The sequence below is a fragment of the Lepidochelys kempii genome, chromosome 3 (assembly GCF_965140265.1).
Source record: "Lepidochelys kempii isolate rLepKem1 chromosome 3, rLepKem1.hap2, whole genome shotgun sequence".
Taxonomy (NCBI): domain Eukaryota; kingdom Metazoa; phylum Chordata; order Testudines; family Cheloniidae; genus Lepidochelys; species Lepidochelys kempii.
The window spans coordinates 54,451,922-54,478,360 of record NC_133258.1 but is presented as its reverse complement, the minus strand read 5'-3'; the positions used below and the strand labels follow the sequence as shown (position 1 = coordinate 54,478,360).

At 41.1% G+C, this 26,439-nt stretch overlaps 1 protein-coding gene across 5 annotated transcripts in view; it reads right to left on the bottom strand.

Moving 5' to 3' along the window:
* ADGRB3 (adhesion G protein-coupled receptor B3) overlaps positions 1 to 26,439 on the bottom strand; it is a 621,270-nt gene that overhangs the window by 314,474 nt on the left and 280,357 nt on the right. For all 5 annotated transcript variants that reach the window (XM_073336359.1, XM_073336357.1, XM_073336356.1 and 2 more), the window contains 2 exons: positions 16,865 to 16,966; positions 16,330 to 16,436 (listed from right to left, as the gene is read on the bottom strand). In XM_073336359.1, the coding sequence (XP_073192460.1) occupies positions 16,330 to 16,436; positions 16,865 to 16,966 (209 nt within the window). The remainder of the gene's footprint in view (positions 1 to 16,329; positions 16,437 to 16,864; positions 16,967 to 26,439) is intronic.

Below are 26,439 nucleotides of genomic sequence, written 5' to 3'. Positions count from 1 at the left end.
TGAGTCTGGGCTGCATAGCAAATGTGGTGTTTGTCTGCATGCAATGCAGAAAATGGTGCAAGATGCTGACTACCATTTCCATAACTGCACTTTGTCCTTGTTTCCTACTGTAGTATGGTTCACAAACCCCCCTTGCACCCTCTTTCTATGCCATGCAGGTTCACTGCTATTGTGTGAAACAACTGAGCATATTTTCACACTACTGCATGAATCTGCAGACAAATACCTTGAATGGATTACTAATGTTAGGCATGTAGCTGCTACACACCACTTTAATCACAGGCTAGATCTTCAGCTGGCGTAAACTGGCATAGTTCTATTACCTTTAATGGATCTGTGTAAATTTACACCACCTCAGGATCTGGTCCCATATGACTAATACTCTGCATGTGTACTCTAAGTGACAGTCAGGCTTAATGGGAGTTAGATATGCCTAGTTATGTCACGCAGGTCTGTGAAAAATTGTAGCACTCTGGGCACCATGATTAGGCCGACCTAATCCCTAGCGTAGCTGCAGCTAGGTGGATAGAAGAATTCGTCCATCAATGTAGCTACCGCCTCTCGAACAGTGGATTAACTAATCAACCAACGGAAAAACTCCTTCTGTAGACACAGCTTCAGGGTGAGGATGCAGATTGTTCTCATCAGAAGGCCCAGACAATAAAGAGTTATATTTTTCTCTACATCCTGGTTATTGTCTATGCCACAGGATTATTCACTGCCTTCCATTGCCCAAGAAAGTTACTCCGGACAACACTCAAGGTCTTTCTAGCATTCTGTGGAGGTCATTTTTTAGTAGCCTTCCAGGCAAGCTCATTGAAAATAAAGTTTATGAGCCGAGAGATGGTGAAATGAAGCAGCTGTTAAAGTGATACTTCAATTGTCAGCCCTGCCTCTAGCAGCATGTACAGCATATCTACATACAGTACTTGAAAAAATTACTGAAATGTTTAGCTGGACATTGACTTAGAGTTCAACCTAACTACATCCCTTGATTTGTCAGCATCTATGATCCATCTAAAGGGAATAAAAATTAACCTTGACAATGTCAAATCTCGGCCCCCAGTATCAAACTGATCATTTATATACAGTACTATAGTTACAGGAAATCTGAACAGTTATACTCAGTCTGAAAAGACTCCGAACAACAAATATTCAAATGATAGAAGATTCTAAGAAGTGATCAGTTTAAGGAATCACTAAGAATATTCCCATCCTTTATTTGTTTTTAATTTTGCCATTTGATGGCTTGAGTTAATGATTTGGTATTGCTAATACCATTGATGCGTTTTAATGTAGGACCCCTACATAAAAATAAAAATAAATTAGTTGAAAGAAAAATATATCCTAAAATATTCTTTCTGATCTGCAAAAGACTTTGTTTTGTATCTTCATACCTCAGCTAGTCCTTAATGATAAATTAATTTAACATTAAAAGTTTGTAGAGTCTTAACCTGTGGATTTCAATACACTTAGGGTATGTCTACACTGCAATGAGACACCCATGGCTGGCCTATGCCAGCTGACTTGGGCTTGTGGGACTCGGGCTAAGGGGCTGTTTAATTGTGGAGTAAACATTCAGGCTCGGGTGGCCGCCTGAGCTCTGAGACCTTCCCACCTTGCAGGCTCCAGGCCGAGCCAGAATGTCTACTCCACAATTAAACAGCCCCTTAGCCCAAGTCCCTTAACCCCACCCCAGGCAGCTGGCTCAGGCCAGCCATGGGTTATTAATTGCAGTGTAGACATATTCTTAATGAACATTAATTAATTAATTTATCCTCGCAACACTCCTGACATATCATTATTATTATACCAATCTTATGTCTAGAAGGAATTGAGGCTCAAAGAGGTTTTATCCAAAATTATCAAATATGAGTTAGGCACCTAAGTAAATGGCCTAAAAATACATCTGTGTCTTTTATTGGCCCATTCCAGTAGGCATATATGCCATTCTAGGCTGCATTGAGTTCATTCAGCATAGCTGTGTTTAACTTTTAACTTGGTGTCTCTGCAAGGAATCTGTCTCTTTGAGACTTAAACTGAGGGAGAGAAACACATGTTAACATTCCTTAATTTAGTTTCAGGAATATGAAATCAAAGTTCCATATACTTTTCTTTCAACTAATTTATTATTATTTTATTAATTATTAAGGATTTTTAATGGAAACAAATCGAGTCTAAAGTAGTTTTTAGAGTCCAAGAGTATTACTCTATTTGTATTATTTTTTTAAAACATCATTATGGTAGCACCATAATAATAACTCAGGCAAACGTACAGACCATAAAAACACACAGAAGAACATGCTCCTCTTCCTTGCATATTTACAATCTAATCTCGTATAACAATCATTGCTAATGCAATGAATAACTTTTTCCAAATACATTATAGTGAAATGAGTTGGTGGTGCCAGTCCAGGTCATAGTACATAGCTGTATACTTAAAAAACCACCACTGCAATTTGCACTCTTATAAAAAATGTCATCAGAGACTAAGAACTTAATGGATATGGAAACTGAATTTTCTTCTTTTCTCTAGATCAGTGGTTCTCAACCAAGGGTACCTGTACCCCTGGGGATATGCAGAGGTGTTCCAGGGGGTTGTCAGCTCATCTAGATATTTGTCTAGTTTTACAAGAGGCTACATAAAAAGCACTCGTGAAGTCAGTACAAACTAAAATGTCATACAGACAATGACTTATTTAAATGCTCCATATACTGTACACTGAAATGTAAGTACAATATTTATATTCCAATTTATGTATTTTATAATTATAAGATAATAATTAGAAAGTAAGCAATTTTTCACTCCTAGTGTACTTTTGTATTTTTATGTCTGATTTTGTAAGCAAGTAGTTTTAAAGTGAGGTGAAGCTTGGGGGTACGCAAGACAAATCAAACTCCTGAAACAGGTACAGTAGTCTGGGAAGGTTGAGAGCCACTGCTCTAGATGTCCATCTTGGTTATGACTGGAAGCTCATTGGAAGAAAAATGTAGAAACTGCCACTGTACCTGTTCTGTGGAGTTACTGGATTCTCCTCTCACATTCATCAGGTTTACACCAGTGCAACTCTATTGTCTTTAGTGAACTTACTCTTGATTTGCACTGGTATAAATAAGAGGAGAATTGTTTTCACTGTATAGAGCATTTCTGCCCCGGTGTCATTCAGTTACCAAACCACTTTATTGAAAGAAAAAGGAGTGTATGAGCATAGATGCCCCCACACAACATACATAGTACTACACATAGTTCACTGGCAAGCTGAATCTTTGCACATAAACCAGACGAACTGTATGTGTTTAGCGCTTACCGTACAGTGCATGTTGCAGAAAATCTCAGAAAATCAGCTACTGCCGGTGCTGCTCTTATATATTTTAGATGAAGTGTGAGAATTGCCCAGAGGGATCCTAAATTCTAATTGCCCTCCCTCTATCCCCCAATAGGAGGCTTTCATAAGATTTTTACTACTCTCACCCATTCCACTGTCTTCTTTTTATTATACTATTATTAAGTGCTTTATTGCCACTAATTCCAGCCCTAGAGCTCTGGCCTTCAAAGAAGCATCATGTGCAGCTGCATTCCCCTCGGATTGATTTTGACTACTACATACAACTGCACAAATATAGTAATTGATTTTTGGGGGGTCTGCATTGATGCATTCCTTAGTACAGATGGCCATGAGTAAGCTTCTACATTTAAGTTCTTCCGCTACATTTATGAATAGGAAGGTTGTAGGATTTTTCTCTAATAGTGGAAGACATGGCTTTGGGGGAAACAATCACGACAGGAACTTCCATTTCTTTTCTTTTTGTTTTTTCCTTGTTGAATTTGTCACTGAGTTTGTTGAACCGGTTTATATGATGTTTTAAGTATTGCCACTTAGAACCTCAATTATCTGTGATTAATTCAGCTCACATTGGAATGCTGTGTGAGAGGTGGTTGGGTTTGTTTTTTTTTAAACCAGAGGGCATGTCTTAAAATTTTTGCATTCTCCATGTATAATGCAAGTTGACAGAAGCAGGAGTTGAGGGGAAAGAGAATGAGGAGTCTGAACGGTTTGTTTTCATTTTATGACAGACATAGCATTGCTTGCGGGGTAAGTCTCTCACGGCTCTCCATACTGAGGGAACTGCAAAAGCTGGGGGGTATAGAGAGGGGACGTACTTCAAATAATTTGTCCTTTTTTTTTTTACACAGTAAGTTCTGTTTATCAGGGATCCTCCTTAAGCTCTCTCTCTTTCTCTCTCTTTTGTTAATATAGGCATTTATGCATTTATTTGATTATATATTGACGTGGTAGTTGAAATCCTAGTCACCTTGTTTGTGTGTACAAGGTAATCAAAATTTGGCCCTATTTGAGTACATTATTATTATATTACAGTAGTGGCCAGAGACCATAAATCAGATTGGGGCTCCATCATGGCACATTCGATGCACAGCAAAAACACGGTTCCTGCTCCAAAGAATTTACAATCTAAGTACAAGATGAGAGACAACAGGGGGAAACAGCAAACAGGTAGGGAGAGCAAAAGGTAACAGAGGGATAATTATGTTAAGTGTAATGTACTGTAACAATTGTTTTCCAAGAGCCTAGCCAAATTCCTGAAATCATCTGCCAGGTACATTACAGTGAACAGTTTTACTGTGGTGATAGACTTTAAGGAACAACTGCATGAGTGCTTTCTTTATCTAGTTCTTAAATGGCCTTCATCTTTCTTTTCCCCTCCGTAGTGGAGTTCACCTGTCCGCTGCAGTGTTGGTTGGCTCAGAATATCAATGGGATCAGCGAGCACTCAGAGCTGATCACTGCTGTAGCACAACTCAGCATTAGGGAGCAGCAGCAGAAACAATAGGAGAAAAGTTCACTTCACTTCACTTTTTTTTTTTTTTGAAAGCAGACGTGATAAGAGGGATTGGGGATGGTGAGGCAGGAACCGTTACTGATATTTATGTGGGATTTAAAGAGAGGAGGTACAGAAATGGAAGGGAAGGAAGGCAAGGACATGCAGGGGCTTTGGTGATTTCAACCACCTTTGCACCCTTCAGATCCTGGCTGCCCTGGGGAATGAAGTGCTGGAAATGGCCCACCTTGATTATCATACACATTGTAAAAAGAGTGGTCACTTTGGATGGGCTATTACCAGCAGGAGAGTGAGTTTGTGTGTGTGTGTGGGGGGGGGGGGCGGAGGGTGAGAAAACCTGGATTTGTGCTGGAAATGGCCCAACTTGATTATCATACACATTGTAAGGAGAGTGATCACTTTAGATAAGCTATTACCAGCAGGAGAGTGGGGTGGGAGGAGGTATTGTTTCATGGTCTCTGTGTATATAATGTCTTCTGCAGTTTCCACAGTATGCATCCGATGAAGTGTATGTAGCTCACGAAAGCTTATGCTCAAATAAATTGGTTAGTCTCTAAGGTGCCACAAGTACTCCTTTGCTTTTTGCGAATACAGACTAACACGGCTGTTACTCTGAAACCTGTTGTAATATAGAAAGCCCTGGAGACCTGTCTAAGTTACAGGAGACTCCTGGGACCAGTCAGTATCTCCTGCACAGCCCTGTGTTCCAATCCCCAAGCCTCACCCCAGCACACCGGGGCTTGTGAGGGGATCCTCAGGAGACAGCTTTCTGGGTGTCTCCCACAATACCTGTATTGGGGAATCTTCCCACAGCCAGAGTCAGCACTTTTAGGGCCCTTTTATGCCTCTCTGGTCCTTTCATACGGCCAGTCCAGGGGCAAAAGCAGGGTCAGTCTTTTTTCCCCTCAGTCTTTCTTTTAATGTAGGATTTCTAGAGGAAAGAGGGGACATAACACTTGGAGGGGAAGAGGGAACATTTATTTTTTACTTATTTGAATGTATATTAGAGCAGCATTTCTGAAACTGGGGACTGAGGGGTTCTGAGGGTACTCCAGAGGGTCCACGGGCAACGCTGATCAACTCCTCCCCCTCCCTCCCTTAACTCCAAACGGGGAGATTTTAGGTGCTAAAAGTCCAGCGGTGCAATGGGGCTAAGGCAGGCTTCCTGCCTACCCTTGCTCTGTGCCACTCCCAGAAGCAGCCAGCACATCCCTACGGCACCTAGGGGAGGGGGGAAAGGGGTCTCCACACTCTGCCCCGGCCCCGAGCTCTGATTCCGCAGCTCTCATTGGCTGGTAACTGCGGCCAATGGGAGCCGTGGGGTAGGTGCCTGCAGGCAGGGGCAGTGTGTGGAGACTCTCTGGGCCCCCCGCCTAGGAGCTGCTGCCAGAGGGATGTGCCAGTCACTTTTGGGAGCTGCCCAAGGTAAGCACTGCCCGGCCAGAGCCCACACCCAAACTCCCTCCCAGAGCCCACACCCTGAAACCCCTCCCACACCCAAACACCCTCCCAGAGCCCCCACCCCCCTCTTGCATCCCAACCCCCTGCCCCCTGGTAAAACTCAGTAAGGGTAGGGGAGAGTGAGTGATGGAGGCAGGGGGGATGGAGTGAGTGGGTGATGGGTGGGAAGAGGTGGGGTGGGGTTTTGGGGGAAGGGCTTGGAGGGTGGAGTGGGGGTAGGGCTTGGAGCTGAGCATGGGGGCTTGGGGGTCCCTGAAAAATGTTAAATCAAAACGGGTGTTCTTGGGCTGCTAATGTTTGAGAACCACTATATTAGAGGGATTAAATGAGGCTTCAAAGGGATTACTTGCCAAGAAACAGGAAGAGCTCATCTTTACATTTCTCTGTACCAGATTCTGAAGCTCTGTGAGGAAAAACTCTCTGCATCAATACTTTACTCTGCCAAGAAAGGGTGAAAAGAGGATAAGAGAAATGAGCCAACGCTGGACTTCTCCATTACTTCAAGTCCATTCCTCTTCCAGGGGAGGAAGGGAGAATTCTCGACCGCAGGTTTGCTCTCTGCACACTTGTAGTTGCTAAATGGTAGCCAGTAGTTGCCTTTTTTCTTGATCCTGTTTTTCTCTTTCTTCACCTGCTGGCTGCTTCCTCCTTCATTCACCACAGTGGGGACCCAGAGACAGGAAATGAAGGGAAGCAAAATGTGCAACCAGGGAAAGGAGGAGCACGGATAGCACTGATCAGGTGTTTCGAGAGATGAGGGAAAAAGAGTACGCTGCAACCTCTTCCCAAGCTATGAAGGAGATAGAACAGGGTCTACTGCTGCAACTCCCTGAGCCCACAGGCCTGGGAATGGGAAGATGATTCAACATGAACCAAAGTATGAGTGGGATGGGGCAGCAGTAAGGAGGAGTTGCTGGTGGGAACTACAAGTTCAAATTGCTGCAAAAAACCGAGTCTGCTCTACCCTGCAACTATGTAAAAAGAGATGAAGCAGTGAACTAGCAGAGGAGGCAAAACACTGTATTGAAGCAGAGCAGTCATTTCATCGAGGAATACACTGACTGGCTGATAAGCTGCCCTTGTAATACAATTTGGAAAAAATGAAATCAGCTCTAATGAGCTGCAGCTGAGGCAAATCATTATTCACCTCAGAGTTTGTTTGATCAAATTATATTTCAGCCTACCATTTGCAATATAGTGAATAATATTGCTGAGCAGAAAGCAAAAGCAAAATTATGGCATGAACTAGAAGGAGTAGAAAAACAATTTTATGGGATATATTTTCATTTTCATATGCAAAAATTCACCTGCGTAATTCCCAATACACTAGGATGAGAATATACTCATGTAAGCAAACTTGGGAAATGTCTAGACGATAACACTATAATGTGAATTCATAACTGGTTGAAAGACCATGCTCAAAGAGTAGTTATCAATGGTTCTCTGTCAAACTGGCAGAATGGATCTAGTAGGGTCCTGCAGAGGTCTATCCGGTACTATTCATGATTTTCATTAATGTCTTGGATAATGGTGTGGAAAGTATGCTTATAGAATGTGTGGATGACACCAAACTGGGCAGGGTTGCAAGCACTTTGGAGAATTCAACCTTGACAAATGGGAAAATTAGTCTGTAATCAACAAGATAAAATTCAACAAAGACAAGTGCAAAGTACTACGCTTAGGAAGACAAAATCAAAATGGGGAATAACTGGCTAGGTGATACTACTGCTAAAAAGGATCTGGTAGTTATAATGGATCACAGATATGACTCAACATTGTGATGCAGTTGCAAAAAAAGGCTAAAATCACTCTGAAGTGGTATTAACCGGAGCGTTGTATGTAAGACAAGGGAGGTAATTGTTTTGCTCTACTTGACACTGGTGAGGCCTCAGAGTATTTGTCCAGTTTGGGGCACCATACTTTAAGATGTGGACAAATTGGAAAGTGTTCAGATGAGATCAACAAAAATGGAAAAATGTTTAGAAAACCTGACCTATGAGGAAAGGTTAAAAAAGCTGGTTATGTTTAGTTTTGAAAAAAGAAGACTGAAGAGGGACCCGATAACAGTCTTCAAATATGATAAAGAGGATGGTGATCAATTGTTCTCCATATTCATTGAAGGTAAGACAAGAAGCAATAAATTTACTCATTAGCAAGGGAGATTTAGGTTAGGTATTAGGGAAAATATCTAATTATAAGGACAGTTAAGCATTGGAATAGGAAGCTTTTAAGAACAGGTTAGATGATCCCTGTCAGGGATGGTGTTGGCATTTTTGGTTCTGCCTCAGCATATGGGGCTGGTTTAGATGATCTCTCAAGGTCCCTTTCAGCCTTAGATTAATCACTTGAAACTAATCAGTTATTTCTTATGTGAATCTTTGCTCCCAGACTCCCAAGAGTTAACCGTTTTTCTAACTTCATCTCCTCTTTAGAATAAGAGCCTGATTTTCATGTATACATGCTTGATTCAGGAGATTAATTACCCAAGTTGGCACAAAATACTAGTGTTTGGCATCTAAATGCCTAAATATGAAATTTTAGTCATCTAAATTTGAAAATTGGGCTCCATTCATTCTTTAAGTTAGATTTAGAAAATAAGAAGCAACAATGGAGAGATTTTCAGATATTTCTGATGACATTCAGAAAGCAAGACATATTGATTATGTGCTTTCCTAGACATCACTATTTATTGCATTTTCAGCACCATATACACATCTTATGCAGTCTTTGAATGGCCAAGAGCCACTTCAAGGAATTTCACTTTAGGTGCACAAGTTATTCTATCTTTGACGTGCAGCAGTGACATGTTATCAAAACTATCTTGTCTTTTCCAAAAGCTATGTTTGCTCTGGAGAAGGATTTTTAATGTTCCCCATGGACAAATCATCTGAGCTAGTGATGAATTCATGGTAACTCCCCTTTTCTAAGTCTTTGAGAGGTTGGTGGTGGACCAGCTCCCATTGGAATTCAATAACCCTTAGTTTTCAGGACCCCAAATCAGTCAGGTTTCAAAGTTGGAGTCAGTGCTAGTTTTGGTGTCTGATCATTTTCTTAGGGGTACAGGTAGAGGTCAAATGTTGATTCTTTTAGATCAGTGAGCATCATTGGTCATAGTAGCGTCACCCATTCCTTCCAGAAAGCTCCCATAGGGTTATGATGAGTAATTGCTATTCCATCCCAAACCATTCTACTCTTGTCGTACATGTTCTATTTCATTTACAGGTGCTGTTTAATGTGGCTACCATCTGTAGAGTTGGTCAGGGTATCAAAAGTACTTCTTCTCCATTTCCTCATCCCAGCACCTGCATTTAAGCTGTTGGTCCCAGAGGCAGTCTAGTCTGTCCAGTTGTGATGCAAAGAACAATTCTCTGTCACGGCATTTCACTGATTGTAGGTGGTGGGACTGCCTTTCAAAATTACTCTCCTGGCTGCTAATCCTGATTCTGATTCTGGTCCTTGAGGGAATCTGATCCATTAATTGTAGAGATTTCTGAAGCATATGTCCTTGATTTTTCAGGAAACATTTTGTATCTTCTTTATCTAAATGATAAGAAGCACCCATAAACCAGTGCAGAAGGTCAAACCTATAACTTCCAGGCCAGATCCAGCCCACTTAATGTATTTATGTGTACTGCACGACATATTCAGAATGTAAGGTTTCACTTAAAAAAAAAGAAGTTTCTAGACTTCACGGTTGGTGAAGAACATCTAATATGAACTGAGTGCAACTGAGGAAGTGTAACCTTCCTGAGTCAGTGGACAGTGGAAACAAGGAATTAGAGAAGTGAACTGTCTGACACGCAGCTGATGTCATTAGAGTTCCTGCACTTATGCCCAGTGATGACACTTCAGTGTCATCATTAACAATTTCATGGTTGATTGTTTTAGAGGCTAGACTGTGGTAAAGGGAGCAACTCAACTGGAAGATGCAACAAGGAAGGAAATGCAGTGAGAACAGAGGAAGCACACTAAGACTGAGAAGAGGGAGAAAAAGAGAATGAAGGATGGTGAAGCAATAATTCAGTATGAATAAAACTAAAAATAAATGGCAACTAAAATGTAGTTATTACATAAAAAATATATTCTACCCCTGGTCTTTTGTGTAAACTTTCATTGATATCAGTGAATGTTTTGATGTGCATTGACAGTAGTATCTAGCTCTCAATATCTCATGGTAGAGGGGTCTGCAATGTAGAAGACAAAACACATAACAAGATCCAATGGCTGGAAGCTGAAGCTAGATAAATTCAGACTAGGAATAAGGTGCAAATTTTTAGCAGTGAGGGTAATTAACCACTGAAACAAGTTATCTAGAGATGTGATGCATTCTCCATCATATGAAGATCAAAACTGGATATCTTACTAAGAAATATGCTGTAGTTCTATTTATAACCAGTGTTATGAAGGAGTTCAGACTAGATAATCAAAATGGTCCCTTTCTGGCCTTAAAAATCTACAATTCAATTAATACCCTTGTCCACAAACCATAATGAAAACTAGAATTTGGCCCTCTTTACTGAATGAGCTTGTGGCAAGAATAATGAGTAACTTTTATACCATTATATAAAATAATTAATGCATAATAATAATGCAACTCCTTGAAATGAAAAGAATGACACACCCTTGATTTTGAACTCTGACATACCACAAGCTAGAAGTCAGATGGCAGTTTGGTGGCCTCCCACAGCTGAAACACATGTATTTGCCATGTCTTTTGCTTCAAAGTCATGCGTGCCATGACAAACAGCAATTCCTATTAATTCAATTTGGAATTTCTCATTGTGACAGTAAAGGAGTTAATTGGTATTTAGATATTTAGAAAATATTTTCAACTACTGTGAATTAATATTTCAATGTTTTGTGTGGGAATCTTGGTTTTACATTAGCATAAATATATATCAGAAGATACTAATCTAAATTAACAATATATTGATAATTTCAGATGAAGTAACAAATGCATCTATTTTTAGATGCATGTGTTTCTAGACTCCAATGATGTAATAACAAAATACATGTAAAACATGCTCAGAAAAATAATTGATTGAACTGTGGACCATATGATTGCAGAGTGTAAAGAATAGCATTTATCTTTTTACATATTCAAAGTATTGAGTCGTACTAAAATTAATCCTCATTAAGCTCTGAAAGTATTATCAGGAGAGCTGACCAAATAATTTCCCAAAAGTTTATTTGATAGATTTTGGCATCTTTTTGTCCCTTAAATTATTCAGTGAATGATTTTTCACATTATTCAACCAGCTGTCTAAGATGGTCAAACATTATTTGTTGAAGTGATCTGATGATTGTTTTGTGCCAAGTGTTGGATAAGTTATTCATGAATAACTGGTTCCATTATTCAGCCAGCTCTAATTATTATCCCCACTTTACAAATGCTGAAAACAGACACAGACAGGTTATGAAAATCCTAAAGACTGGCTGGAAGATGGCATGCACCAGACAAATGTTTCTAACAGGAAGGTATAAGAGATGTTGGTGGCACGCTTAGGTGGGGACACTGCTTATCTTACACCCTCCTGTTAGCTGGTTTTCCTGTAATCTCTTTCAATACCCTCAGCCTGGGAGGTATAAGGCTTCTGGAGCTGTGGAGTGGTGAATCCACTGCCAATCCCCACACCAGATCCCAAACTGTTTCTCTAAACTGCCATGGGGAGAGGCACCATACAGAACAGGGAATGCAGAGTTAGAGAGAGAATAGCCCCACTCCCCCGCAACCCATGGAAGTTCGGCTTTATTTAGACTTTCTTCATTCTAAGTGAGGGGAAGAGGAACAATGGTCCAGTAATTAGGGCTGTAGCTTTGGACTTTGGAGACCAGAGATCAATTCCTGCATAACCTTGGGTCACACTTAGTCTGTGTCTCAGTTCCCCACCTGTAAAATGGGGATAATAGCACTCCCCTACCTCTCAAAGGTATTGTGAGGATAAATTAAAGACTTTGAGGTACTTAGATACTACAATAATGGGGGCTATATAAGTACCTTAGATAGATATAGCAGTAGATAGGCCTAGACTGTACCATTCTCCTATGAACATGCCTCCTTTCTTCTACCACATTCTGAACACTGTGCACTCCTAATGTGTGTTGGGGCAGAACAGCATTTTTGCTCTGATGTGTGCAGGGCCAGTAATTCTGCCTGGTCCTTCTGTAAGCCATGTACGGTGAGGAGAGCTCTTCATTGTACACTGTGTAAGGGCTGGACACAGACTGTTTCTATTTAAAGAAACACCCCACCTTGAGCAGAGCCAGCACAGGTACATCTACACAAGGAATCACATCACCCGGCTCAAATGTAGATGTAGCCATCGTGTGTGTGAAGTATTGTTCACATACTACCTTTAAATTACAATAACTCTACTTCAGGAATGTCATTTATTTCAGAACTGTATAACTTCTTATTTTGTACATTTAGGACCTGATTTTTTTTAAAGGGATTCAGCTGAGTTTCAGATTTTGAGGATGCAGTTCATAGCACCTGAGTGTGTAATGACCTGATCGCTGCTGCTCTCGTTTGTAAAGGAATATGACTGGTAAGATAAGCATGCTAAAATATTTCATAAATGCTTTTGTAAATGTACATGTGTATTATAGCAATGCTGTCCGTCAGAATTTACCTTACAAAACCCTGATTTCAGGGATACCAACCCTAACGTGTACCAGGGAGAGAGGACAATCCAAGAGGATGGACTGGATGACCTTATAGGGCTTTCCATCTCTCTCTTCTATGATTCCTTAGCACTTGTTCCTTAACACTTCTGCGATTCCTTGTACTCTGAGCAGCACCATGGAGTCTGACAGGCTGACAATTTCTTTTTAAAGTAAGTGTAAGAGAAATCCATTTGTCTCCTTTAATTTGCATGTGTACCAACTAGAGTAAAAATTAGTGCTCAGATAAGATGCTTTTTAGATGTGTGTGTAACTTAAAAGAAGATTGAGTTATTTTCAAATGTTCTTTGCCAAAACATTATTTCACAACATGGACTAATCTTTTCTAATATTTTGAAAAAGGAAATTTATAAAAGAATCTATATAAATCTGTTCTGGGGGATGTAATGTTTAACAATGACACCTTTTTGCTAAGAGGGATTTTCTGGGACTCCATAAACTATCAGGGCCTCTTCTTAGCCAGATAAGTCACACTGTTGAAAAATCATGTGAATCCTGGTAATCCTCTCATGCATGTCCCATGGTTCCCCCCTGAAAGGACAGCTGAGTTCTCCCACAAGAACTCATCCCAGCACAAAGAATCATGGGTTACGGTCCTACACACACACATGTGAGTGCAGAAACAGAGAGGACACTGTAACAGGAGCGTGGCTTTGCTGTGGGAATGCTCACACTCAGACTAGGATAACCCAGATGCTGAGGCCTAGGTGCCAATCACCTGGGTTAACTGCCCAGTGTAGAAACACCCTTAGTCTAAAAGTGCCAGATCTAGTTCATGTATACCTGATAAAATTTCTTTAACCCTTTCAGTATTTCATATGAAACACTTCAACTTCTGTACATATCGCTGAATGCAACATTCTGGTTTTTTTTTTTCTGGCTATTCTATTTGCCTTTGCTCCAAAATGATAGGTTCAGTGAATTCTGTCAGGCCGTGGATGATTTAACAACTATTGAATTTTGAAAGGCTAACAATCCCATCAGATAGTCCATAGTCTGATGCACTGAATTCTTCAGGTGTGGAATGTGCCTATGCCATCACAGCAATAATGCAGACTTTTAAACAAAACAAAGCAATATACTTAAAACTCCAAGAGTAAAGTCCTGGTCCCAATGAAGTCAATTGCAAAACTTCTAATGCCTACAGTGGAGCCAGGATTTCACCTCAAAGTCAGAACTAATATGAAAATTCTGAATAATTTAGATTTTTCTGATCTGAATTATTTCCATGGCAAGAGATATTTGTAACACAATATACCACTGTGAATGTTATTAAAAATTGGAAATGTATCACCCTCAGTTGTTACATAAATAGTATTTATAGTATTTCCCATTTCAAGAAGAGGCAATATATAAGTATTAGCTGTCCATTTGTAATGGAAATCACCGTAAAGTGTGTCTAAACTGCAACAAAGTAATAGAAAAAGAGCAAAGAAACCAATGCATTTGCAGCACATTATTTATCTACTGAGAAGTTACTAAGAAGATGTTTTATACAAAAAGATACATGATTAAATCATAGCCCTTAGCTACGGCACTGCAGTAGGCATGATGCAGAGCCACCTCACCCCAGAGAGACATTCTGCCTTAAAGGGAAGCTTCCCAGTTGTGCAAGAGGAGGATGTAATCTCTGACATCACTTTAAGGGGCACAACACAGCTGGTACTTGGAGGGGTGAGGCATGTCTCCACCTACTCTGTGCCCTTCCCCACCACTTTTCCATTGAGGTGCACCCAGATGAAAGCAACTAAGTACCATCTCTTCTGCTCCTTCAAGCACAAAGGCTGTGATTCTGGGCAGCAATCCTGAGGGCATGGAAGGAAGGGACCAGAGGTTTCTTACTCCATTGTGCCACCTTGCTATATCTCAAATGTGTGCTGCAACGCAAGGACTAGCTATAATCAAGCCCATAATTTTTGTTTCTTTCTGAAAGGTCTCCAGAAGTTGTCCCCAAAATACAGTTTGCATCATTTTTAATATACTGCAAGATCCTGTCTCTAGTACTTTGATACTGTATTTATTGAGGCTGATATAGTACTCATTTGCAGTAGGTTTGCACTAATTAGCACATAATATATTGATATTAATTGGCAGATTATTTTTAAGTATACAGAAACTACATTCCATTTTTTAAAAACTTTAAAAATACCTAATGGCAAATAATTAGAAGCCATATTGTTTGTTTTGCTCTCCTGAATGAAAGGTAGAGGGATACTGCAACTCCCAGCCAGGTGCATGCAGAAGAGAGGAGGTCTTGTCTAGCACAAGAGCTTTCTCCTTGTCTGAGTTTAAAAATAATGCTTTTGTTGGATAATTCTGAAACTGCATCCCTTGTCTCAATTAAGTTGGAATCTGATGAAACAGAAAGGCAGCTCAGGGGAATTCATCACAATCTCCTCCAGGTGGGAAATCAGCTTCAGCCACCAGAGATTGTTAAGCACATTACATGAGTGTTGCGCTTGGTTGAGAGGCTGGGAAGTAGTCACATTCCATCACAAACACACAGCTGTTAGTGCCCCTCTGTTGAATGATTAATGGAGCAGCATTAATGGTGACCTTTGAAAGAGGAGTGGGAGTAATAAGGGTGTCAGGAAAATATATCTTGGGAAGAAAAAAAAAAGAGTGTCCATGAGAATCTTAAAATGGGCTCTGCCCACACTGGAATGATCTGGCAGAATCCTTAACTGGGAGAACAGAATTTAAAAAATACATTTAGGAAGACATCGTTAATATATTTATACATTATATCTTGTCAAGAAACCTTTCTACGTATGTTTGAAAAGCATATCATATTGCTCCATGGGGTTATTTATTTTGTTTGCAATCCAGTGCAGTATTTTTACCCTTCAACCGTTCTTCCTTTTATTTCACCTAAAGTGGAAGTTCAATATTTTATATCGGAAAGAGGCATCATAGTTCCTCACTTGCTAGCATGCAATTAACAAATGTAAAATACTATAACATGATGTTAGTAGGTTGAATTCCTGTAAATCTCATTTATTCCCATCTCATTTGCTAATAAGCCTAAAATATATACCTTAATCTCCAGGACCTCGATAAAAAATTTATACAATGAACAATGGAAAAGGGAGCCTTCATCATTCTTTTCACTGCTACAGTGAGACAAAGGGTTCTTTCATTCAAACAGCAGCAGATATACAGGATCAAAATTATATACATTGGATGTAAATTATTCTTCCTCAAGTCTCCCCCACCCCTATTCCTCATCAGAAGTCTGACTGAAGGGTAAACAGTTAAATGCTTATATGGTGATGATTAGCAAAAAATAAACAGAGCAAGTACTAAAGCTGGCTTTGCACCTACTGAATGCTGCAAGTGTCTGTACTCATTTGATATGCATCTAGCAAAGCTTGGTTGTTCCCAGAAGGCCACTCCATGAACACTGAGAGAGCAGCGTCTGCTAGTGGTGCCTGTGAGTCATAAAGAACAGAGAAAATATTTATATATATATATACCTGAGAATAGTCAGAGTGAACAAAGCCTATGGAGGGTACATTCTATGTTATTTTAGAGCACACACAGAAACAATTTTATGCAAATGAGCATCAGCAGCATTCAAAGAGCAATACATGTTTCTGTAACAGATTTCCTGTGTCATATAATTGGCATTTAGGAGTTTTAATTAGAAGGCTTTATGATCTGCTTGATTTTCAGCAAAATGCCTGATACATCCTGGCAATTAATTATTACTCATTATATTATATATCTTTATATATTTCACTTTAGTATCTGGGCAACGGTTAGATGTGTTTGAATGCAAGTGGAAGGGCAGTTTTAGCAAAAAAGAAAACAATACATCTCTCTATTGTCAGCATGTAAATTTGATGTACTACTGTACCTGTGGCATTGAGAGGACATCGATTGAATGACATGTCACCAGCTGGGGTCCTTTTCCACACCATTGACATCAAATAATCTTCAGGACATATTTCATAAGGTGCTGTGATTGAAAAATGAGTATTTGAATATAGGCTTTTGTAAAATGTATACATTGCGTATCAGAAAAAATACATCCTCAGCCTTAACCCCATACTCTCCAAGAAATGCAGATTGTTGTCTTTAGGGGCTCATTTTAACATGCTTTAGCACATAAACGTAAGATCTCCTTTGATTTTTGTATAGGATCTCTCTTCCTGCTGGGCTTTCATTTCACAATCTGTTGCATTTACTCTCTCTCTCGCCTACATATATACATATGCAATATTAACTCTTTTAAAAATGTACCAGTTTCTATTTAAAACATTTCGTCTCTGTTGTAAATCATTGTGGTTAACAGGCATGAAAAATGCATAAAACTCTTTGAGGTTTTTGTGTTTGTTTGTTTTTTAACTTTAGCTGCACCCAAAGCAATTATTTTAAAGCCATTGCTGAAACATTAAATGTGATAAGCATGTCAATTGTGAAGCAGATATTCTGGAAACAAGAGAGTAGGTCACTACTTCTTTTTATATGGCTTTTATTGCAATTGTATTGTTAGCGAGGCCAATAATCTGAAGCAGAGTGGCTATAAGCCAAAATGACGTTTTCTGATTATCACAAAAAAGTTTTTAAAAGGAAAGGAAATTACTTTCACATTCCCATGGTAACAGACTCCTACTAGCAAATATGGACAAGGTAAAAGAAAACTACATTGGTAGTATTTTCACATAATCAAGACTTCTAGATTCCTTTTGGTGTTCAATATTTTTGTTAAATAGCCCAGCTTGATTGTCATGCACATTGTGTAAAGAGTTGTCACTTTGGATGGGCTATCACCAGCAGGAGAGTGAATTTGTGTGGGGGGGTGGAGGGTGAGAAAACCTGGATTTGTGCTGGAAATCACTTTAGATAAGCTATTACCAGCAGGACAGTGGGGTGGGAATAGGTATTGTTTCATATTCTCTGTGTATATATAAAGCCTGCTGCAGTTTCCACGATATGCATCTGAGGAAGTGAGCTGTAACTCACGAAAGCTTATGCTCTAATAAATTGGTTAGTCTCTAAGGTGCCACAAGTCCTCCTTTTCTTTTTGCGAATACAGACTAACACGGCTGTTACTCTGAAACCAATATTTTTGTTGTAGCTTCCCAGTTAGTGAACATTTTTTTGAATGTATTAACTCTAAAAAGTCCCCATCTTGACAGATATGTCTAACCATTTGAAGTGATGCAAAACACTAGCAGCTCAAATCATTCCAAAGTAGCAGAGAAAAATGGTGAATATTTTTTTTCTATCATTGCCTGTATTAGAGTAGAAACTATGAACCTTTGTACTAAATGCAGTATCTACTCATAATAAGAAGTCCATTCCTCAAAGCACATATTAGACAAGATAAAGGGTTAGAGAAATGAAGTATAATTGTCGGCACATTCCAGATAGGGAAGTGAGGCAAAAAGGGATTAAAGGATTCACCATGGTTATACAGGAAAACTATGGCTGAGGCAGGAACTGAACCCCAGTATCTTGAGTTTAACTCCAATTCCTTTTCCATAAGATAACCCTTTCCCTGTACTTCTACTGACAAAACTATGCAGAATTTTGCATAAAGCAGTGAACTCTGTCTTTGTGGATGACAAATAGCTCCTTGCAGATGGCTCAGTGATACTAATATGAATCACAGCCGTTCCGAAAATTGCTTGCTAAATTTGCCTCAGCATCAGCACTCCTGAATCGTAAGTCAAGGAACGTTGATGTTGCTAGAGAAGCAAGAATATCCCTTAATGGCAAAACCCTAAGAAAGTGAGCTGTTTCACTTATCCAGAATACTAATTTGCTTCAGATAAGGCAGTCTAAAAGTGAACTCATGAGGCCAATATTCTAATGGGGGAAAGCAAGGGATGCATGATCAATGGGGAACATCTGGTAACACAAGCATGTTGAAATTACTCTCATACTTTGTCCTTGTGAAAAAAAAAGACAGTTAAGTGATGGTCTTTGGGGTCTGAAGACTGACACAGCCTACCCAGGTGCTGACTTACAACTGACTTTCTTTTTCTTCGGGTTCCTTCCCCTTTATATTGTCTACATAATGTCCATTTTGGCTTTACAAGTTTGCTCAATCTGTTTTATCCCAATTCAGTCTCCATCCAACACTCTAAAAACAGATTATATAGAATCACAGAGTGAAAGGTTGCTTGGATGCTTTGGGGGCAGAAATTCTCTCTTTATATATAGTTTAAATATGGTAAATTTGCATTAGTTTAAAATCAATTTTCCTGAGCCTTTTAGGGTTAGAAGTGTTAGTTCCCATTGAGAAGCAACAGTACAAGATAATACCATTTATATTTTTGAGGATGATTTTATGTATAGAAAAGCTGTCATGGTACTTTTGTTGATGTACATTTTGTGGGAAATTCCATATCTGGGAGTGAAGTAGTGAATATTTCTCTAGAAGGTTAGTATAAAAAAAGTGGTTGTTTGACACTGTTCAGGAGGTTAGAAAGTTATTGCATAATTCTGCAATTTATCACATGGCTCTTAAATTTATCACGTGAATTAATACCACATATGTGTAGGTGATGGGTGATAAATTACAGGGCTATGTGATAAATTATAAAGCCCTTTGATAAATTAATTGATCATACACGTTAGACCACTTCATATGCTCTCTGTTCACTAATCTATCACCTCAGGACTTACTTTCACATTCCAAACTCCTTTCCCTTCCAAATATTGAATTTTATATGTGTGTGGCCAAATGTAATTTATACATTTTATTTGAAAGAGAGTTGAAGGTAGAAAATGTGTGGAGAGCTTTCAACTATTTGGAAGTGTGCCAAGGTACTGCATTTTAAGTAGGAAGTAAAACAGACTGAGAACAGTACTGACCTATTTTGTTTCTATTTGTAGTGGCTAAGTTACGTGTGTGGGGGTGTTTTTTCACAGAATTCAAACCCTCTGCAGTGCTAGAAGCTTAGAGCTCCACTCCTCAGCTACAGCTTGGGGGAGCACAGAGCAACTCAGGATTAGGGGCTGGACAGATGGCTTTGTGCTATTTTGGTTCTCTAGTCTGAGTGCTAGTTAATTGACACTGTTTGAGGTAGCTGAGGATCACCAGGATGCTGGTCAGTAAGCCACTTGAGTATATTTGTAAATGGGGATGTCACAAAGGTCTTTTCCCATGCTCTATTAACTTCTGTTTCAGCTAATAACCCTCAACTTCTATGCATTTTCTCCTCTCTGCCTATGATTGCTGATGATACAGTATTGTATTACAGTGTGCCATCTTGGCCCCAAGATATAAACTTATTAAATTCTGACTATGAGAAGTTGGAGGCATGGTTATTCTTTAATGAGTTGATTTAAAATTAAATTAAAACAAAAACCATGGATTTGCATTCACCTCCCAGATTACAGGAACTGATTACCTCACTAATGATGAAACCAACAATGGGTAATAACATTAAGTGGGATGTCAGGTAAGTAATTTAAATACTGTAGAATCTGGCTAGCTCCTTCTCCTACTTCTAGTTTAGCAAACATGGATTATATCTAAACATTTACCATGTTGATGAGCACAGTATACAAATGAAGCAGAATGTTCTCTTCATGGTGCACTCAAAATGGGGAATAATGTACAGAACAGCTTATACTGTGTAAGTATCTACATATCTGGACACATGATGATTTATGATCATGTGACCTTTGTAGATTGTGACCTTTGTAGACTGTGCCAAACTGAAGGCGAGGAAGGGGCCAGAAGAGACTAACACAGAGCAGCTATTTGGAGAAGTTCTCACTGAATCCAGTGGACTAACTGGGACGCTGAAGACCACAGTGTCCCTCAGAGTAGCCTTGTGGGTTACATGTGGGCTTGAATTTCTATTATTCTGTTTGTGTGTGTTCTATGTTACTGTTGTAGTAATTTTTAAATATTTTTAACATGGACAATTGATACAATCATTTGCATCATTTATTGGCATAAATTAGAGAATGTGTTGTGTGTCCAGAGAAGGTAACTATCTCCTTCTAATACAAGGCAGAGACACAGGACCATAACCCAGTGTCAAGGACACCAGGATCATGGGAGCAAATTTGGCAAACCAGCTGTATTGCACATAATGCCTTTCCCTCAAACTGTTCCATTACAGGACAAATCTTGTTTCCCACATGTAATCTCAGGAAGCAGGTGGGGCACAATGGGAATCTGTGGAGATGGATAGAAAAAAATCCTTCCCTTTAGGCCACTCTGGGGCTGCTGCTTTCTTTCTCCCAGGCACTGTGGATGTTCAGCAGGTGGATATTCATAGCTGTCTCCACCCACAAAATATTTCTTGGCCCTTCTGCAGATGTTGCTTCCTGAAGCACAGCTCTGTGGCATGCAAGTGCTGCAGCTCCCCTTTTGTGGTCTCCCAAGAGCAAGCCCCACATTTCTTGGTGGCAGTTCATCTGCCTATTGGGCACTGTCCTTTAAGAGGGAGCAGGGTCCAGGGCACTAGGACTAATTACCTGCTTCCCAAGAAGACTTAAGGGAAAGCTACTGAGCCTTACAACAGGGGAGACAGCAGGTGGTTGGGAGATGCCTGAAGGCACTGAAGGAAGTAAGGAGGTGCCTGTAGGGAGGAAGGCACCAGCTGGGAAGGCCTCTGGAGGTGGCTGAACTCCAGACATAAGGTAAGCAGAAAGATAGACCCTTAGGGAGGAGGGACTGTGCCCAGCTTGGGATGGAGTTGAAAGAAATTAACTAACAAACTTTTAAAGAGAGGATACTCCCTCAGGGAGGAGGGGCTGGGCCCAGCTGAAACTGGGATGAAGACTTTGTAAGTTTGAATTTTCTTTTAAAAGACTTTGTGCAGGATTTAATAAAATGAAACCCAGAAGGGGGAATGTGTTGACTATCTGTCCCATGTGGACTTTTTAAGGGAATCTGAGTTAAGGGGAAAGTGAGGCAGGCCTCAGCAGAGCCATCTTGGCTTTCAGGTGGTGCTGCAGGACTGGCATGCCCTTTGACAGACACCCACAGAGAGGAAAGGAGGAAGAAATAGCATTTGCCTTCATATTAAGTGTCTATAACTAAAACTGATTTGCTTACAGTGAACACTGATTATGGGAGGCCAGCTTTGGGGACTACGACCCACAACAATTGTAAGTTGGGGGGGGTTTTTGCATGAAAACCGCCACCTGCATTGTTTGATCTGGGATAACTTTTAATCCTATATTTTAATAAGCCCTTCATTATAAATTTAACTAAAATGGTGACAGATTTATGTCAGTTGCATTTAGACAGTCCCAAGCATTATTTTGTTAATACCTTTCTGAAGATTACTGAATAAGAATCTATGCCGGTTGTCCCCCTGAGATGGAAGTGAGCTGTATCGTGGGCTGGCCCAATGAGCAAAATATAAATTTAAAAAGTATCATGCAAGTGAGGCTATCCATTGAATATATTAAAAGAAAAATTATGATTGGTGCTTTCTTAATACAGAATGCTATAGAAGTATATGAATGATTCTCTACAAAGTCTAATATCATCTCAGAATGTATAACAATAATTCACAATTGAAATTAAATAGTGAAAATCATTCACATACTTCTATAGCATTCAGAACCAATTCTGTCACAAACCACAAACTGTCAACATACATATTATACAGGCTTGCTCCCACTTACTCTCCAAACCTTTATTGTGTTTAGGATGAATTTGCAAACTAATGCCTTCTAGTGTGTTTACACTTTTTCCCTTTCATGAGATGTATCGGTCAGAATTTAATTAAAATGTGACAAATATTGTGCTCAGGAAATTTGCACTGCTAGTGAACCCAGCCAAAATGTTTTTTAGCTGGATTCTTGGAAAGCAATACATTCAGGGCCCAAGTCCACATTGGCACAAATGCACTCCTTTATGCTCCCTTATGCCACCAGTGTGTTGAGCTCTTGGTGTTCAAAGTATTTTGTGAAAGCAAAGTTGGATCCAGCACTGGTAGGTACTATAAGATGTGAGTCAGCCCTGTCTTTCCAGACAGAGCATTGGAACACCAAAGATTTGGTGCAGCGGGAAACAGCAGAGCCGCACAAAGCAGGAGTTTGCCTGGGATTGGTGAGTATCCGAGTGTGTGTTTGCTGAGTAAGTATCCGAGAGTGTGTTTGCTGGGAGGGCAATATGAGAGCCTGAGCGAGTGCCTGATTGGCTGGTAACCTGCAGGGGGCAGGCATTGCAGTTGTCTGTTTGTTTGTTTCAGGGAAGCCTGGCTGTTTAAAAATAGCCAGAGCTTCGCGAACCAGCTGAGCGGCGGCAAACCAGCAGAGCAGCACACAGCAGGAGTTTGACTGGGAGTTCGCCTGGAGTGAGCCCAGTGAGGCTTACATCTTGCCAACTTCTCTGAGGAAGCTCATAGTAGGAAGGTGATATGGAAGGAGGGGGTTCAGCTGTGGTGACCTGCACTGGATGTGCCATGTTTGTCTTTCTTCCACAGGACAGAAGCAACTTTGTCTGTACAAAGTGCAAGCTGGTCTCCATATTGGAAGAGAAGATTGAAGGTCTGGAGCTACAGATAACGACCCTGCGTTGCATAGGAGAATCTGCGGATTTCCTGGACAAACGTCAGGATATGCTTCTACGGGCACAAAGCTCTAAAGATTTAGAGCAGGTTGCACAGCGGAGCCAAGAGGTCAGTGAAGAAGCTTGGCAACATGTGACCTTCAGAAGAAGAAGGGGGAATGTCCGGGTTCCAGCAACGCAGACACAGGTAACTAACTGCTTTCATGTTCTCTCCACAGGAACCATTGCGGAGAGTGGACCAGATGATATGTCTGGGGGGAGAAAGCAGAAGGAGACTCCGCTGGTTGGAAGGCATGAGATGCACTGTCCTGAGATTGGGGGATCCACGACCACCACTCCCAAGAGAAGGAGGCGGGTGGTGGTGGTCAGGGACTCTCTCCTCCGGGGGACTGAGTCATCTATCTGCCGCCCTGACCGGGAAAACCGAGAAGTCTGCTGCTTGCCAGGGGCTAAGATTCGCGATGTGACGGAGAGACTGCCGAGACTCATCAAGCCCTCGGATAGCTACCCCTTCCTGCTTCTCCATGTGGGCGCCAATGATACTGCCAAGAATGATCTTGAGCGGATCACTGCGGATTACGTGGCTCTGGGAAGAAGGATAAAGGAGTTTGAGGCACAAGTGGTGTTTTCGTCCATCCTCCCCGTGGAAGGAAAAGGTCTGGGTAGGGACCGTCGAATCGTGGAAGTCAACGAATGGCTACGCAAGTGGTGTCGGAGAGAAGGCTTTGGATCCTTTGACCATGGGATGGTGTTCCATGAAGGAGGAGTGCTGGGCAGAGATGGGCTCCATCTTACAAAGAGAGGGAAGAGCATCTTTGCAAGCAGGCTGGCTAACCTAGTGAGGAGGGCTTTAAACTAGGTTCACCGGGGAAAGGAGACCAAAGCCCTGAGGTAAGTGGGAAAGCAGGATACCGGGAGGAAGCACAGGCAGGAACGTCTGTGAGGGGAGGGCTCCTGCCTCATACTGAGAATGAGGGGTGATCAGCAGGTTATCTCAAGTGCTTATATACGAATGCGCAAAGCCTTGGAAACAAGCAGGGAGAACTGGAGGTCCTGGTGATGTCAAGGAATAATGACATGATTGGAATAACAGAGACTTGGTGGGATAACTCACATGACTGGAGTACTGTCATGGATGGTTATAAACTGTTCAGGAAGGACAGGCAGGGCAGAAAAGGTGGGGGAGTAGCACTGTATGTAAGGGAGCAGTATGACTGCTCAGAGCTCCGGTACGAAACTGCAGAAAAACCTGAGTGTCTCTGGATTAAGTTTAGAAGTGTGAGCAACAAGAGTGATGTAGTGGTGGGAGTCTGCTATAGACCACCGGACCAGAGGGATGAGGTGGATGAGGCTTTCTTTCGGCAGCTCGCGGAGCTACTAGATCGCATGCCCTGGTTCTCATGGGTGACTTTAATCTTTCTGATATCTGCTGGGAGAGCAATACAGCGGTGCATAGACAATCCAGGAAGTTTTTGGAAAGCGTAGAGAACAATTTCCTGGTGCAAGTGCTAGAGGAGCCAACTAGGGGGGGAGCTTTTCTTGAACTGCTGCTCACAAACCGGGAAGAATGAGTGGGGGAAGCAAAAGTGGATGGGAATCTGGGAGGCAGTGACCATGAGTTGGTTGAGTTCAGGATCCTGACACAGGGAAGAAAGGTAAGCAGCAGGATATGGACCCTGGACTTCAGGAAAGAAGACTTCGACTCCCTCAGGGAACAGATGGGTAGGATCCCCTGGGGGACTAACATGAAGGGGAAAGGAGTCCAGGAGAGCTGGCTGTATTTCAAGGAATCCCTGTTGAGATTACAGGGACAAACCATCCCGATGAGTCGAAAGAATAGTAAATATGGCAGGCGACCAGCTTGGCTTAACAGTGAAATCCTAGCAGATCTAAAACATAAAAAAGAAGCTTACAACAAGTGGAAGGTTGGACATATGACCGGGGAAGAGTATAAAAATATTGCTCGGGCATGTAGGAATGAAATCAGGAGGGCCAAATCGCACCTGGAGCTGCAGCTAGCAAGAGATGTCAAGAGTAACAAGAAGGGTTTCTTCAGGTATATTGGCAACAAGAAGAAAGCCAAGGAAAGTGTGGGCCCCTTACTGAATGAGGGAGGCAACCTAGTGACAGAGGATGTGGAAAAAGCTAATGTACTCAATGCTTTTTTTGCCTCTGTCTTCACTAACAAGGTCAGCTCCCAGACTGCTGCACTGGGCATCACAACATGGGGAGTAGATGGCCAGCCCTCTGTGGAGAAAGAGGTGGTTAGGGACTATTTAGAAAAGCTGGACGTGCACAAGTCCATGGGGCCAGACGAGTTGCATCCGAGAGTGCTAAAGGAATTGGCGGCTGTGATTGCAGAGCCATTGGCCATTATCTTTGAAAACTCGTGGTGAACGGGGGAAGTCCCAGATGACTGGAAAAAGGCTAATGTAGTGCCAATCTTTAAAAAAGGGAAGAAGGAGTATCCTGGGAACTACAGGCCAGTCAGCCTCACCTCAGTCCCCAGAAAAATCATGGAGCAGGTCCTCAAAGAATCAATCCTGAAGCACTTACATGAGAGGAAAGTGATCAGAAACAGTCAGCATGGATTCACCAAGGGAAGGTCATGCCTGACTAATCTAATCACCTTCTATGATGAGATTACTGGTTCTGTGGATGAAGGGAAAGCAGTGGATGTATTGTTTCTTGACTTTAGCAAAGCTTTTGACACGGTCTCCCACAATATTCTTGTCAGCAAGTTAAGAAGTATGGGCTGGATGAATGCACTATAAGGTGGGTAGAAAGTTAGCTAGATTGTTGGGCTCAATGGGTAGTGATCAATGGCTCCATGTCTAGTTGGCAGCCGGTGTCAAGTGGAGTGCCCCAGGGGTCGGTCCTGGGGCCGGTTTTGTTCAATATCTTCATCAATGATCTGGAGGATGGTGTGGATTGCA